General features: G+C 52.8%; 1 protein-coding gene across 1 annotated transcript in view; it reads right to left on the minus strand.

Moving 5' to 3' along the window:
* The window catches only part of LOC103091798 (homeobox protein EMX1), a 32,335-nt gene extending 20,580 nt beyond the window's left edge, over positions 1 to 11,755 (minus strand). The window contains exons 1-2 of the mRNA XM_032952150.2: positions 11,390 to 11,755; positions 9,513 to 10,876 (exon numbers count right to left, since the gene is read on the minus strand). Coding sequence (XP_032808041.2) covers positions 9,513 to 9,984 — 472 coding nt within the window. The 5' untranslated portion in view covers positions 9,985 to 10,876; positions 11,390 to 11,755. The remainder of the gene's footprint in view (positions 1 to 9,512; positions 10,877 to 11,389) is intronic.
* Positions 11,756 to 15,511: the final 3,756 nt, after the last annotated feature.

The following is a 15,511-nucleotide window of genomic DNA, read 5'->3' on the forward strand; positions in this document are numbered from 1 at the left end:
ACCATCAGTGGCGTGTATCTGAACCGCTCCCGTGCCTCGCTGGGGAAACAAAGGCGGCCCTGTGTGGTTTCTAGCCACACCGCTCGTCGTGTACCCGTGTCAGGGCCCGCAGGGGTGAACTCGCCACAACAGTCTGTCGTAGGCGACACACACCGGCAGGACGGTGCAGGTGATGGTCTTTTGCATTCGTCTTTGATGCACTGTGTGTACACGCGCGCTTTGCTGTTGCTGCTATTGTTGTAGTAGCTGTTGTTGTTGTTTTTGTCGTGAATGCGGGTATACTTGTGTACACGTGGCGTCCCCACTGCGTGTTACATCGCGGGCAAACGTCTAAGCGGTGCTTCGGGGCGGTGTTGCCCACCACGCCCGCCCCACCACCACTTTGCTGAGCGCGATTGTAAAGAAACAAGGAAGTGAATATTACAAAATAAAACTAAAGCGACCGACAGAGTGACTGATGCATACGGAGATTTGTACCGACGTGCTTCAAACAATAGGAAGCCGACGCGTCTTTGCTCGTGAGTGTGTGTCACAGACGTATTCGTCGATTCTGATATTGTCTCAATGTGGGTCAAGGAAATAAACAAATCATTATTTACCCCCCCCCCCACCCTACGCATTCATTGATTTTAGTCGCGGGGCAGAACCAGTCTATCGCGGCCCTCAATCGCGTTATATTTTTATAGTCTCGTGCTAAACACACTCACACACACCACTCTAGCAATTCACCAATCGCATCATCGGTGCACCGAGTAGTTTGCCCCCCCCCCCTCCCCTCCGTGAGTGAGACGCTACAGCCGGCAGCGAGCGGCTGTCGCCTTCTCTGCCTGCTGCCCGCGGACAAAGCGCACTCACCTGCTGCAACGTGCAACAGCGTACAACAGCAGCCGCAGCTACTACGACAACAACAGCTCCGACAACTACTACTACGACAACAGCAGCAGCAGCTACTACGACAACAGCAGCTACTACGACAGCAGCAGCTACTACGACAACAACAGCAACAGCTCCTACAACAACAACAGCAGCTACTACGACAACAACAGCGGCAGCTACTACAACAATAGCAGCAACAACAAAGCGAAGGAGATCGAACAGAGATGTATTCCCCATTGTCGATTAACATCAAACACTGATCCGTGTCTTGGACAACATTAATTTACATAATTTTGAAAACTGGAATGACTAGTTAGGGCCCTCGAATGTGATTATAAAACACACGTATCGCTCTTCGCGTGAGAAGCGTATCTCTCTGTGGAAGTGTGAAATTAAACTTAGATGCAAAGTATCTACGTGTGTACGTGTGTCATGTGTGTGTGTGTCTCTGCTGTGTGTGTCATGTGTGTGTGCTGTGTGTGTGTGCTGTGTGTGTCATGTGTGTGTGCTGTGTGTACTGTGCGTGTGCTGCGTGTGCGCTGTGTGTCATGTGTGTGTGCTGTGTGTACTGTGTGTGTGTGCTGTGTGTGATGTGTGTGTGATGTGTGTGCTGTGCGTGTGTGTGTGATGTGTGTGTGTGTGCTGTGTGTGTGCTGTGTGTGTGCTGTGAGTGTGTGCTGTGTGTGTGCGTGCTGTGCTGAGTGTGTGTGCTGAGTGTGTGTGCTGTGTGTGTGCTGTGTGTGTGTGCTGTGTGTGATGTGTGTGTGTGTGCTGTGTGTACTGTGTGTGTGTGCGCTGTGTGTCATGTGTGTGTGTGCTGTGTGTACTGTGTGTGTGCTGAGTGTGTCCTGTGTGTGTGTGCTGTGTGTGCTGTGTGTACTGTGTGTGTGTGTGCTGTGTGTACTGTGTGTGTGTGCTGTGTGTGATGTGTGTGTGATGTGTGTGCTGTGCGTGTGTGATGTGTGTGTGTGTGCTGTGTGTGTGCTGTGTGTGTGCTGTGAGTGTGTGCTGTGTGTGTGCGTGCTGTGCTGAGTGTGTGTGCTGAGTGTGTGTGCTGTGTGTGTGTGCTGTGTGTGTGCTGTATGTGTGTGTGCTGTGTGTGTGTGTGCTGTGTGTGTGTGCTGTGTGTGTGCTGTGTGTGTGCTGTGTGTGCTGTGTGTGTGCTGTATGTGTGTGTGCTGTATGTGTGCGCTGTGTGTGTGCTGTGTGTGTGCTGTATGTGTGCTGTGTGTGTGCTGTGTGTGTGTGCTGTGTGTGTGTGCTGTGTGTGTGCTGTGTGTGTGTGCTGTGTGTGTGCTGTGTGTGTGCTGTATATGTGCTGTATGTGTGTGTGCTGTGTGTGTGCTGCATGTGTGTGCTGTATGTGTGTGCTGTGTGTGTATGTGCTGTGTGTGTGCTGTGTGTGTGTGATGTGTGTGTGTGTGCTGTGTGTGTGTGATGTGTGTGTGTGATGTGTGTGTGTGATGTGTGTGTGCTGTGTGTGTGTGTGTGCTGTGTGTGCGTGTGCTGTGTGTGCGTGTGCTGTGTGTGTGTGCTGTATGTGTGTGCTGTATGTGTGTGCTGTGTGTGTGTGTGCTGTATGTGTGTGCTGTATGTGTGTGCTGTATGTGTGTGCTGTGTGTGTGTGCTGTGTGTGTGTTGTGTGTGCTGTGTGTGTGTGCTGTGTGTGCTGTGTGTGTGCTGTGTGTGTGCTGTGTGTGTGGTGTGTGCTGTATGTGTGCTGTATGTGTGCTGTATGTGTGCTGTATGTGTGTGTGTGCTGTGTGTGTGCTGTATGTGTGTGCTGTGTGCTGCGTGTGTGTGCTGTGTGTGTGCTGTGTGTGTGCTGTGTGTGTGCTGTGTGTGTGTGCTGTGTGTGTGCTGTATGTGTGTGCTGTGTGTGTGCGATGTGTGTGTGATGTGTGTGTGTGTGCTGTATGTGTGTGCTGTGTGTGCTGTATGTGTGTGCTGTGTGTGTGCTGTATGTGTGTGCTGTATGTGTGTGCTGTGTGTGTGCTGTGTGTGTGCTGTGTGTGTCTTGCTGTGTGTGTGTGTGCTGTATGTGTGTGCTGTATGTGTGTGCTGTGTGTGTACATGCTGTGTGTGTGCTGTGTGTACTCTGTGTGTGTGTGCGTGTGTGATGTGTGTGTGTGCTGTGTGTGTGTGCTGTATGTGTGTGCTGTGTGTGCGTGCTGTGTGTGCGTGCTGTATGTGTGTGCTGTATGTGTGTGATGTGTGTGTGCTGTATGTGTGTGATGTGTGTGTGTGTGATGTGTGTGTGCTGTGTGTGTGTGCTGTATGTGTGTGCTGTGTGTGTGTGCTGTGTGTGTGTGTGCTGTGTGTGTGTGTGCTGTGTGTGTGTGCTGTGTGTGTGCTGTGTGTGTGTGCTGTGTGTGTGGTGTGTGCTGTGTGTGTGGTGTGTGCTGTGTGTGTGTGCTGTGTGTGTGTGTGTGCTGTGTGTGTGCTGTATGTGTGTGCTGTGTGTGTGCTGTGTGTGCTGTGTATGTGTGCTGTGTGTGCTGTGTATGTGTGCTGTGTGTGTGTGCTGTGTGTGTGTGCTGTGTGTGTGTGCTGTGTGTGTGTGCTGTGTGTGTGTGTGCTGTGTGTGTGTGCTGTGTGTGTGTTCTGTGTGTGTGTGCTGTGTGTGTGCTGTGTGTGTGTGTTCTGTATGTGTGTGCTGTGTGTGTGTGCTGTATGTGTGTGCTGTGTACTGTGTGTGCTGTGTGCTGTGTGTGCTGTGTGTGTGCTGTGTGTGTGTGTGCTGTGTGTGCTGTATGTGTGTGCTGTGTGCTGTGTGTGCTGTGTGTGTTTGCGCTGTGTGTGTGTGCTGTGTGTGCTGTGTGTGTGCTGTGTGTGTGCTGTGTGTGTGTGCTGTATGTGTGTGCTGTATGTGTGTAATGTGTGCGTGTGCTGTGTGTATGTGCTGTGTGTGTGTGATGTGTGTGTGTGCTGTGTGTGTGTGCTGTGTGTGTGTGCTGTGTGTGCTGTGTGTGTGCTGTGTGTGTGTGCTGTGTGTGTGTACTGTGTGTGTGCTGTGTGCTGTGTGTGCTGTGTGTGTGATGTGTGTGCTGTGTGTGTGCTGTGTGTGTGCTGTGTGTGTGCTGTGTGTGTGCTGTGTGTGTGCTGTGTGTGTGCTGTGTGTGCTGTGTATGTGCTGTGTGTGTGTGTGCTGTGTGTGTGCTGTGTGTGTGCTGTGTGTGTGTGCTGTGTGTGTGTGCTGTGTGTGTGTGTGCTGTGTGTGTGTACACCTGCGGGGAGCGGTGCGCACGGTGCTTGGCGAACTGCGCCCACTGAACTCGACGACCTCAGATCGATTTGTCGCTCACGGGGCAACTTGGCTGGCGAATGTCTCCACCTGCCTCAGGGAACTTCCCTAGGTCGACTCAGCCTCAATCGAGTACCCGGAACGACGTGATATACATCCGCCACTGGGGAGACAAAGGCGGCCGGGCTTGGTGTGGGCCATCCACCCCCTCGTCGTGCCATGCCGACCTTCATAGGTGCTCGCTCACAGCACTTGGCCTGACAGTCTGTCAGAGGCTATACGGGTGATCTTTGTCTATTGTGTGCGAACTTGAAGGCTTCGCATTGTTGTAGCGATTTTCCTATCTCTCTCAAGGCATCCCTGGACGTCCGTCTAGGGTCGACTCACTCTTAAAGGAGTACCCCCGCGGGTGCGTAAACATCAGTTATCGGGGAGACAAAGGTGGTCAGGGATGGTACGCTGACCCCCCCCCCACCCCACGCACCCCACCCCCGCCTCACAACGTGTGCTGCGCTTCCCTTAACAGGAGCTCGCAAACTGCACTCTCCCCGACAGCCGCGGACACGGACTACGTACACACGCACGCACACACACACACGTACTACATTCTATAGAATGTGCGAATTTGGTTGCAATCGAAAATAATTCGAGTCGTCTCATCTGCTCGACGACGTCCGAGCGAATGAACAGATATGATCGCGTGTGTGTGTGTGTTTTCATTCGTTTTCGGATGAGTACTAATTGGCTGAATACTTTCCGTGTAAATCCATCGCCCGCACTCTTTCAGTATATACCGCGGTGCAATTGATTGACCCACGCTGTATAGAGAACTGTTGTTCGTGAACGAACCCGGAGCCTTTAACGTCCGGTCGACGGTAGCTAAAGACACGGGAGGGCTCCCACATTATACACGGGGCGCGCTCGCCAATGATAGCTGGAAAATCCAGCAGTATTTGTTTAACACGATGCAGATTGAGACTGCCTGCTGAAAGAATGAAAAAAACGAATCTGGTCCAGGGTTTGATTGGCTTAAATAGACGCCGCTGAGTAATATTCGGCCTGGAATGCCAATAGCAATAGGCAAGCGGGCGGACTCGAAGCCCCCCCCCCAAAAAAAATCCCCGTATCGATACGTGGAGAGACAGAATGTAAGGGGCACCACTGTGGTGTGGGATGTTAACGACCTCGTCTGGTATACAGGAGGTCATGGGTTCGATCACGACGCTGACACGTGTATATTTAGAGTTTGCGTGTGCTCCCCGTGATCGCGTGCATTTTTCTCCGGGTCCTCCGATTTTCGTTTCCCCCCTTCACGTTTAGAAATATGCGTTTAGACTATTGTGCCTGCTACACGTGTGCTCACGATACGTCATCTCGTTGAGCTGTCATTTGTGATGGCCAGGTCGCGTCTGAAAAAAAAACCCAGTGGGCCTTACCTGGTTACAATTTAATTATTATTAAAGTTCGCCATATATTAGCCGAAAGCAAAGGCGTCCTTTAGTTAAATATATACAATAAATATTCGCTCACGTGCATACACAGAGAGAGAGAGAGAGAGCGAGACGACGTGTACGCTCTTGTCCTATCGCCCAGAGCGCGGATCAATTTCGCCGGCGCTATGCTTACTGGCAAAAAAAAAATAGTGAATTAAATAAAAATCGCCTCTGCAAGCAGTCCGCATGTCTGCGTGTCTGGATGGGTCAGAAGCTACAGATGTATTGCCCCCGAGGTAGCGAGTCTGCACAATGTCGCGAGGCGTTTTAAATAATACTGCTATCGTTATTACGATTAGTATACCACTATGCGTATTCTTTCCGAGAGGAGGAAAGGGGGTGTCTGGATGCGGCGGCGGAGGTGTGTGTGTGCGCCGCGTATTTCACATTCAGTCTGAGTGACTGCATTTATTTACATTATTATGAAAGCCCTTAAATGGCTGTTCACACGCCTGCCCGCCACACGTGTGTCTGAGGGTCATCCCATTTCTCAAAAGGCCAAGCATTATTTGCCTTAACGTCTTTTGTGCCCTGGGCGCTTGTATTGTCGTTTAAAGGGGGTGTTAAGTGCTCTTTGTGTGTATTATGTGGACAATAGTGATTCCTATGTGTGTGTGTGTTTATATATGTGTGTGTGTGTTGTGCGGAGCGGTAGTGCAACATTTAGCACGCTGCGCTACGAACCCGGCGACCCGAGTTCGATTCCTGCTCATGGCCAACACCGGTGACGATTTATCTTATCCGGTCCCAACCCCTTCCCTAGGTCGACTCAGGCTCAAACGAGTAACTGGTGCGGTGTGTAAACATCGCCACTGGGGAGACAAAGGCGGCCGGGCGTGGTGCTGTCAACCCACCCCCTCGTGCCGTTCCGGCCTTCATAGGTGTTACTCGCTAGCAGCACTTGCCACTACAGGCCCAACAGTCTGTTCAGGCTATGAGGAGGGTCGTTGTCTGTTTTTAAGTATATATGTAAATACGTACCCACTGATGAACGTGAGATAATGAGGAAAGCGGTAGCGCAGTGGACAGCGCACGTCAACGCCTTGAAACTCGGCAAACTGGGGTTCGATTCCCGGTCACGGCTAACATCAGTATCGAGTGATATCTGAACCGGTCCTGCCCCCTCCCCCCGCCCATTGCTCCCCCCGTTCCCGTCACCCTTCATTAACCCGCACTGGCCAGCCGGGTGGTGAAATATGGTCAAACGATCCACACGATGTCCGACGCGGCGCGGCGGAGGCCTTTATCCAACAGTGGACTGACAACTGGGGCTACAAAGTCGAGTAGATAACACCAAACACGAAGAAATATCTTTGTCTAATGAATACCAGATAAAAAAGACACAGATCCCCCTTATAGCCTTAACAGACTGTTGAGGCAAGTGCTGTTAGCGAGCACCTATGAAGACCGGAACGATGTACGAGGGGGTGGGTGGCCAGCACCACGCCCGACCGCCTTTATCTCCCCAGCGGCGATGTTTACACACCGCACCAGGTACTCATTTGATGCTGAGTCGACTTAGTCGTCACTGGTGTTGGCCGTGAGCGGGAATCGAACTCGGCTCGCCGGGTTCACTACACTACCACTCCCCACACACACACACGTACAGTATATGTAAACACACATTAATTCCGCAGCAGAGATCGCCTCTGTTACAAACGAACTCTCTCTCTCTGTGCATTATTTGTGTGGCACAGGAAGAGCGACCGGCAACAGATTCTCGCCGTACGTTGACTTTGGCGTAGGGGAACTAAAACGCTGGCACGGAAGATCGGACGTAATCCAAATCGCGAAGTGTCAAGGTCCACAGACAGCGTTTCATGGGCGACGTTTCGGGAAATAGCCTTTGTTCATAACACCTGACTATTATATACGTGTATCCTTGTAAGGCCATATACTATTTATTGACACGTGCGTTAGGTTATAGCGTTGTTGTTATTATTTTACTTGTGCTTTTACACCATTGTCAACGCAGCAGAAGCAGCAGTAGCGTCACCAAAGAATGCGTTTAATAAGCAATCGTTTAGGATTCTCGTCTACATAGGTGATGACTGTGTGGTGTAGAGACACAAGCAAACAAAACAAACACACGACAAGAAACGTCTGCGTTACAATATTTGAAGGGGCTAAAATCTCGACGCGGTTTGAGAAGTGCGGCATTGTATATCGCGAATTCCATTCGCGCATGCCGAGTGTGCGCTAAAGCATTAACAAGGCAATTAAGTCCCGACTACCTTCTCGGCTATTCGCGTTCGCTTGTAGCTAATATCGTCAACGAGAGTTGTATCGAACGCTCCGATCTGTGCGTAAACCGTACCGATGGAATTAACGCAAATTAATCGCACGCAAACACGCGCGAGCGCATCGAAAAGTGTGATACGACGTTGAGCAGCAGTACGTAAGCACAAATGACTATATAACTCGACACAGCTGTTAATAACACTGCCCTAATCTGACTATATGCTATAATAATACGCAAGATGTATCGTGTAATGGCTATTTTTTTTATCTGTAGACAGATTGACCATTGACCTTGTATACACATTACGCTACAGACGAGGTAATACACAACGTGGGAGATTTCATACGAGGGTGTTCAGCGGAGACCAACCACGCGTATTCTCTCTGCGCACAAGATAAAAGTTGTGTGGTGAGAACACACTGCACTGTATGTACCAAGTGCGTTCACTTCCCGGTTACGTGTGTTTTAAATATATAAAATAAAGTCACGCGTGTGTAATTTGCTTTCAAATTCGTAGTAAAAAAAATAGTTTTATGCGCTTGCCCAAATAATGTACAAAGACAACGATCCCCCGTATAGTCTTAACAGACTGTTGGGGCAAGTGCTGTTAGGGAACACCTCTTAAGGCGGTCACGGCGAACGGGGGGTGAGTGGCCAGAACCACACCCGACCGCCTTTGTCTCACCAGTGGCGATGTTTACACACCGCACCAGGTACTAATTTGACCTCGGGGAGGTCCAGGACCAGTTCAGATAATCGTCACTGGTGTCGGCCGTGAGCGGGAATCGAACTCTGGTGGCAAGGTTCGTAGCGTAGCGCGCTAACCGCTACACCACCGCGCGCGCGCACACGCACACGAACACGATAACAATTTATAATATACATACTCGTTAAGGTCAGTCTAGATTACACCACTTTCGATGCAACAATCATGCAACCAAAGGCCAGATGCACTAGACAAAGTTCCCCCGTAAAGCCTTCGTGTATTTTTGTAACAACAAGTGCTGTAAGCGAGCACCGATGAAGGCCGGCAGGGTTACACGAGGGAGTTGGATGGCCAGCACCATGCCGGGCCGCCTTTGTCTCCCAAGTGACGACCTCAGGGAAGCCCAGGGCCGGTTCAGGGAAGCCCAGGAACGGTTCAGATAATCATTACTGGGGTTGGTGGCCGTGAGCGGGAATCGAACTCAGGTAGCCGGATTCGTTGCACGCAACGCACTAACCACCACGCCACCACATATCCACACACACACACGTGCAACAATCATGTATGTGTACACACATTATTGTATGTGTGTGTGTTTACGTGCGTTGCACGCAATCTTGCTGCAGAGATCCACTCTGATCGTCTACCCGACCCCGTCTGACTTAGGCGTCGCTTCGCCCCCACAACTTCCAACACCGTTGGATCGCGCGTTGTTAGCGAGCGCCTATTGAGGCCAGCGAGGCCTAGGTGTGCTCATATTTAAGACCGGGTCCACCTCGTGAAGGCGCAGAACCGGTCCAGTATCACCCGTCGAACCGGTGGCTCATTCATCTATTGAGCACACAGAGACAGCGGTGTCCCGTGCATACATCATCCACAGACTGTTGGTAGGCAAGCGCTTCAATAGGTACTCGCTAACGCAAACCACACGCACGGTCTAAACACACATACCTGGGTATCTGTGCCCAAGATACCGCGGCCGATGCAAGAGCCACGGGTAAAGGCTGATGGCATCCCTTCCCTGCGGACCTCCGAACAGGGGCAGCGACGGAGGCGGGTGGGACAAGTGGTGGTGGTGGTGGTGGCCGGACGGGTGCATGGCGGGCACGGCGAGCAGCGGCTGCAGGTGATGGGCGTCGTGGAAGAACAACTCCGGGTGCATCCCCGCCCGGCTCGCAGCCGCGGCCGCAGCCGCCGCTGCCGCTGCCGCGAAGGGATGCGGTGGCTGGGCACCGCAAGTCAACGGATTCGCACCTCCGGGTATCGGGTAAGCAGGCTGTTGCTGTTGTTGTTGTTGTTGCTGTTGCTGCTGCTGCTGTTGTTGTTGTTGTTGCAAAGTTGCGGCCGCAGATACGGAGTCGCCACCATCCTTAGCCACCAGAGATTCGATGGTGAAGCAGCGTTTGGTGGGTGGCTGGAACATCGTACTCCCTCCTCGACTCGCGGACGCGCGGATTTTGGTAGTTTTTTTCCGTCGTCGCCAGCCGTCGGAGATAAAAGAGTGAGGAAGAATCTGGTGCGCGCCAGGTGCGAGCGCGCTGCGATTGAATCCGCGTCTTTAAACGACGGTGAGCGGTATTCGTGTCTCTCTATGTGTGTGTGTGCGTCTCTCTCTCTCTGTGTGTCTCTCTCTTTCTGTGTGTGTATCTCTGTGTGTATATCTCTGTGTGTCCCTCTCTCTCTCTCTCTGTATTCGCGTGCTTGTCCTTAGCGATTTGTAGATCTTCTCGTCGCTCCGTCGTTTCGCTTTCTCTCTCTCTCTCAATATTCGTTGCTCCTCCACACACCCCCTCCTCCCCACCCCACTTATGATGAGCAGGTCACCGTGAGGCTATTGGCTCCACGCCGTCCGTCAGTCCGTGAAGCTGGGAACGCAGCCGGCTTTGACTTCGCACTCGCCGCACGTAGAGGGGGAGCGCGCATCCGTGTCTGTTTTTTTTTGCTATCTCTCGCACCCACCCCACCCTCCCACCACCCCCACACACACACACCACTTCTCCCTTTAACTACGAGACAACACCGATGTGGCGTTGTTGGATTTTGTTTGTGCCCGCTTCGTTTCTCCCGCCGGCGAGTTTGACAGCGCGCTCGATAGCCACGCTATTCATTCACTCGCTCGCTCGCTCGTTCGCTCACTTCACGAAGACAGATCGACTCGTGCCATTGTATCTTTCGCCGGGGCCCCCGGCCACGAGACGTGTGAACTTGCTTGGTCGTGGACTAGGAAGGGAAGGAAGCGATCTCTTTTGTTTCACGCAACGGTGTGGCCGGTCAGCACCACCGCCGCCAACACCACCGCCACCACACCGACACAGCTGGACAATTCCAAACAGGTGACAGCCACGGAAACAGGGAGGGAGACAGAGAGAGAGAGAGAGAGAGTGAGAAAATACACCACACACGTCGCCTGTCTTAGTCAAGCGATGTAAATCACGACGCATTCGATTGGTGTCGGCTGCGCTTTCCATCACGAAAGCAAGAGAAATGCGGCGGCCGCAGTGCTTTCGATGGCAATCAAATGGATCGTCCGCATTTGTACTAACGAGTTAGCTGATAGTGCCTGCACAAAACACAACACTAACAACAACGACACATGCCGCTTGGAGCCTTTCGTCATTTGTTGCCGGTAAGGGCCGTGCCAAAACCACCACCCTCCGCACGCCCCCCCCCCCTCATTTTTATATATACATACAGAAATATAAACTCTCCGTATACGACTTAAAGAGAGTAACGCAATTCGGGCCGGCGTTCGTTGTGATGTTCTCTCACTCCGTCCGCGACCATCGCACGGAGTAAGCCGGTGGGAGTGAAACTCGTGCCCGACTTACTTGGCCGCGATTCGCTCCCTTCCCCTCCTCGCTCCCTTCTTCAAACGAGGCCGCTCAAATGTGCGTTCGTTCGTGCGTTCCTCCCTCTTGAACGCTGCACGATCGCCGCCCGTGCGCGTGTTGTTGTTGTTGTTGCCGCTGCTGTTGTTGTTGATGATGTATTTATACCACAGTTGTTGAAAAGTGCTTGCGGAGTGATGCCGGAGCGGGGAGGAGGGGGGGGGGTGCCGGCAAGCGTGCTAAGTTGAAGCAGCTCGCAATCTGCGTTGGTTGTTGGACGCGCGCTTTCGATCACTGGCTGCACTTCCCCAACTCGACTATTCCCCTCCCCTCTTCTCCTCCTCCTCCGCCTCCCTCTCTCCCTCCCATCTCCCCTACCCCACCCAACTCCTCCCCACACATACGCGCGCACACACACGCGCGCACACACACAACTCGCATCTCTTGGGCGTCATGCATACATAGCCTTAGGGAGAAGCGGGAGGAGCGGACGACTTTACCTCTAAAAGTGATTGGCCGTGCAAATTGAAGCGTGTGTGGGGGGGGGGGTTTGCGGTGGCGAAGCTGTGTGGGGGAGGTTATAGGAGACAGTCGAGAGATATACACACGCGCGCGCAAAGGTCCCCCGTGTAGCCTTCGTGGATTTGTTGGGGGCAAGTTACTATTGGCGAACACACCTCCGTAGGCCGTTAGGGCCACAGCCTCGGTTCAGATTATAATCGCTGTCGTTTGATGGCCGTGGCCGAGAATCTAACTCGGGCCGCCGGGTGCGTAGCGCAATGAGCTTACCACTACATCCTACCCGCCACACCCCACACGCGCCAAACAAACGCGGCCTCAAAGTGCACCAAGCCTGGCACAAGAAGCTGTGCGGTGACGTCGCCGTCACATAGCGGCGAATCACAGCTGTTGCTGTTGCTATGCCTGAACTTGTTATATCCCTCCCATAGCTCGACTCGGCCGTAACATAATAAGTTACGCCTTTGCGGTGTGTGAACATCGGCAGCGGGGAGACAAAGGTGGTTCCGGTACCCCCCCCCCCCCCCCCGCCACGTGCGCCGTTCCGGCCTTCGCTGTATACTCGCACTTGCCCCAACAGTCTCGTAAGGCTACACGGGGGATCTTTGTCTAAGTGATACGCGTGTGTTGTAAACCCCACCCTCCACACTCTTCTAAAACATATTCCTCACCTCCCCTCGTCTGTCCTCCCCTAAAGTGTAGCCAACGATGACCATGCAACGCTCCCGACATCTACACACGCATCGATAACGCACATATATATGGCAATCTGTTTACACGTATGTGTATATATGTGCACATAAAGAGGTACAAACAAAGGGAATATTTCTACAGGATGTGTGTGTTGCATTCCGTCCCTTTATTTCGTTTACGACGGAAGACGGCAGCGGTGGTGCGGTGGTTGTGAGCGCACTGCGCTCTGGTGCCAGCGTGCCGGGTTCAATCGCGGTGCCCACGACGAACATCAGTGGCGTTTGAAAGTTGAACCGGTCCTGGGCGCTCCAACCGCCCCCCCCCCCCCCCCCACTGTACCCCCCCCCCCCAATTCGCTAAAGCCGCACGGACCAGCGTGGTGAAGTATGGATGAACAGCCCCCGAACGTGACACGACGTGGGGATCCCCTTATCCCCTTCGACGAAGTTCCTGAAATGTTGAGATTGGCCTTCTTCTGAATACTCCGAGGGCAAGGTTTCATTTTCTGGGGTGATCTGGCTGTACGTATGTTGAACTTCTTTCGCACCGTTCGTAGCCGGCTAATCGGAGGGGCGGGCTTTTTCCACTGTGAAGCTCCCAGTCCATGGAACAACGCTTTGCCTTTGATAATACGACAGCCTGGATTGTTAGAGCTATTTAATTCTGCCTTTTAAAAAAAATTACCTCTTTAAATGGCATTTATCCCCAAGTTCTTGCCGTTTGCCCTGCATGGTTCTGTTAATTTCATGCTGTCCATACACGGCGCTTTGCGATCCACGGATGAAATGCGTCTTACAAATGACCATTAAATGACCATTATTATGATGATTCATCCAGCAATGGATTGACCAAGACGCGTGAAAATATCACCAGCAGCACAACTCCACACCACGTGTCGGCAGTGTGTGTGTGGTGTATGTATGTGGGGTGAACAATCCCATTACCAAATGAAACAAGTGGGGAGCGGTGGTGTAGCGGTTAGCGCTACGCTGCGATTCGAACCCGGCGACCCGAGTTCGATTCCCGCTCACGGCCGACACCAGTGACGATTACCTTAACCGGTCCTGGGTCTCCCCGAGGTCGACTCAGCCTCAAATGAGTACTTGGTGCGGTGTGTAAACATCGCCACTGGGGAGACAAAGGCGTCCGGGCGTGGTGTTGGTTACCCACCCCCTCGTGTGCCGTGCTGGACCTTCATAGGTGCTCGCTAACAGCACTTGCCCCAACAGTCTGTTTAGGCTATACGGGGGATGTTTGTTTTTGGGGTGAACAACGCCATTAACAAACGCGCCGTTCAAGTGTCGTATGTCTTCGTGCTCAATCGTACCTTGACCGATCTTCATTCATCTCTCTTTGGGAGCGGTGGTGACAGTTCCACATTGCTATGGCGAGGACAAGGTCATCCAAAGAACGTCCCCTTCTTACAGAGCAATAGCGACTTCCTGCAACGAACGGTCGCAAGTTTGTATGAGCGCGGGATATGGCAGGTTTTGAGGTATGTAATACCTACATCTATAGCTGCCAGATATGCAGGTAGACGTGTGGTAGTTTTAAAGATATGATTGCAAGCTCCGGATCAGAGCTCAAAGCAACACCACCAGTCCTGGCGCATCAGCCAAGCTCGACGTTTCGGGTTTGCCCAGGACACGTGATTATATCGGACTCGCTGTGTGACCGAGACACAGAATATATATCAGGTCGGGGCGGATATGTGACGGTCGAATGTGCGACGCTGCACTGCATTGGTAGCCATTGCGCGCACGTGTTCACATCGCGAGCGCGCCCAGTGTTCTAACTCGCGGCGTCTGTACGCACGTGGCTCTGGAGGCTAATAAACGACTTCTCAGTCGGGGCGAGCCTTCCTTAATTTGATTTATCGGCCACGTGTTAATGCGATTTTAACGTGTTTAATTCACACCTGGCAGCCGCGCCAGCCAAACTAGGCGCACTCGCCTTGCGTGGCTTAGACCGGCGTCGCCTGGCGCGCGACTCTGCACTCGGGCAATGATTGGAAACTTTCCACCCCCCGTCCCGTTCCCCCCCCCCCCGATCGCGCAGCGGGCGACACATTTTTAATGCGGCTCCTACTTAAGGGAAACAACTGATTACTTGGAGGGAGCGGCGGGCGCGGTGGTTAGCGCCCTGCGCTTTGCGCTGCGAGACGCCGGGCTATGAAATTGCTCCCCGGGTTCAGTTCCCCCCCCCCCGCCCCCCAGGCCAAGGGTGACGGCGGTGGCGAGTGATGTCTGAACCCACCCCTGGACTCGACCCTTAATGATCATCGTGGCGAAGTATGGTCACACAACCGTCCATGTACGACAAGACGTGGGGAGGAGGTGTGTTTGTTTTACCCAGCAGTCCATTGACGAAAGGCGGCGCATTGCAGGCTATGCGCACGTGTTTTGAAGATGAAAAACGCGATCGGTTTATCGTCGTAGGACGGCCCGACTTGGCTGGTTGTGTTGTTGTTGTTTGGGTTGTTCGACCATACTTCACCACGCTAGTCAATGCGGGCTGGTGCAGAGAGAAGCCACGACCGGTTCAGATGTCACTCGACACGGCTGAGTCGTCGCCGGCAATCGATGTTCTTGGTGGCCGGGTTCGTAGCCCCTGTGCGCTAAGGACTGCGCCACCACTCCACGTGCATCCTCGGCCATACCGCGGCACGTCGAGTCTACGCTGACTTTAGTGTCAAAATCAGTCGTGAGTTATCATCCGCACGCGGCTATTTCGTGCATCTCTTCAACAATTATCAATTTATGTATGCAGTTTTCGAGCGACACGTAAACATCGCATTGCGACGCCAGATTCCCACAGCTGATGCACCCGGAGATAGGCGCGACCTCCGAAAATCTGCCCCTGACAGTGCCCCCCATCACCCTTAGCTCTTCGCCTTTCGTGGTCACCGGA

The sequence above is a fragment of the Petromyzon marinus genome, chromosome 11 (genome assembly GCF_048934315.1).
Source record: "Petromyzon marinus isolate PM22_M1 ecotype Great Lakes invasive population chromosome 11, UKy_Petmar_22M1.pri1.0, whole genome shotgun sequence".
Taxonomy (NCBI): Eukaryota; Metazoa; Chordata; class Hyperoartia; order Petromyzontiformes; family Petromyzontidae; genus Petromyzon; species Petromyzon marinus.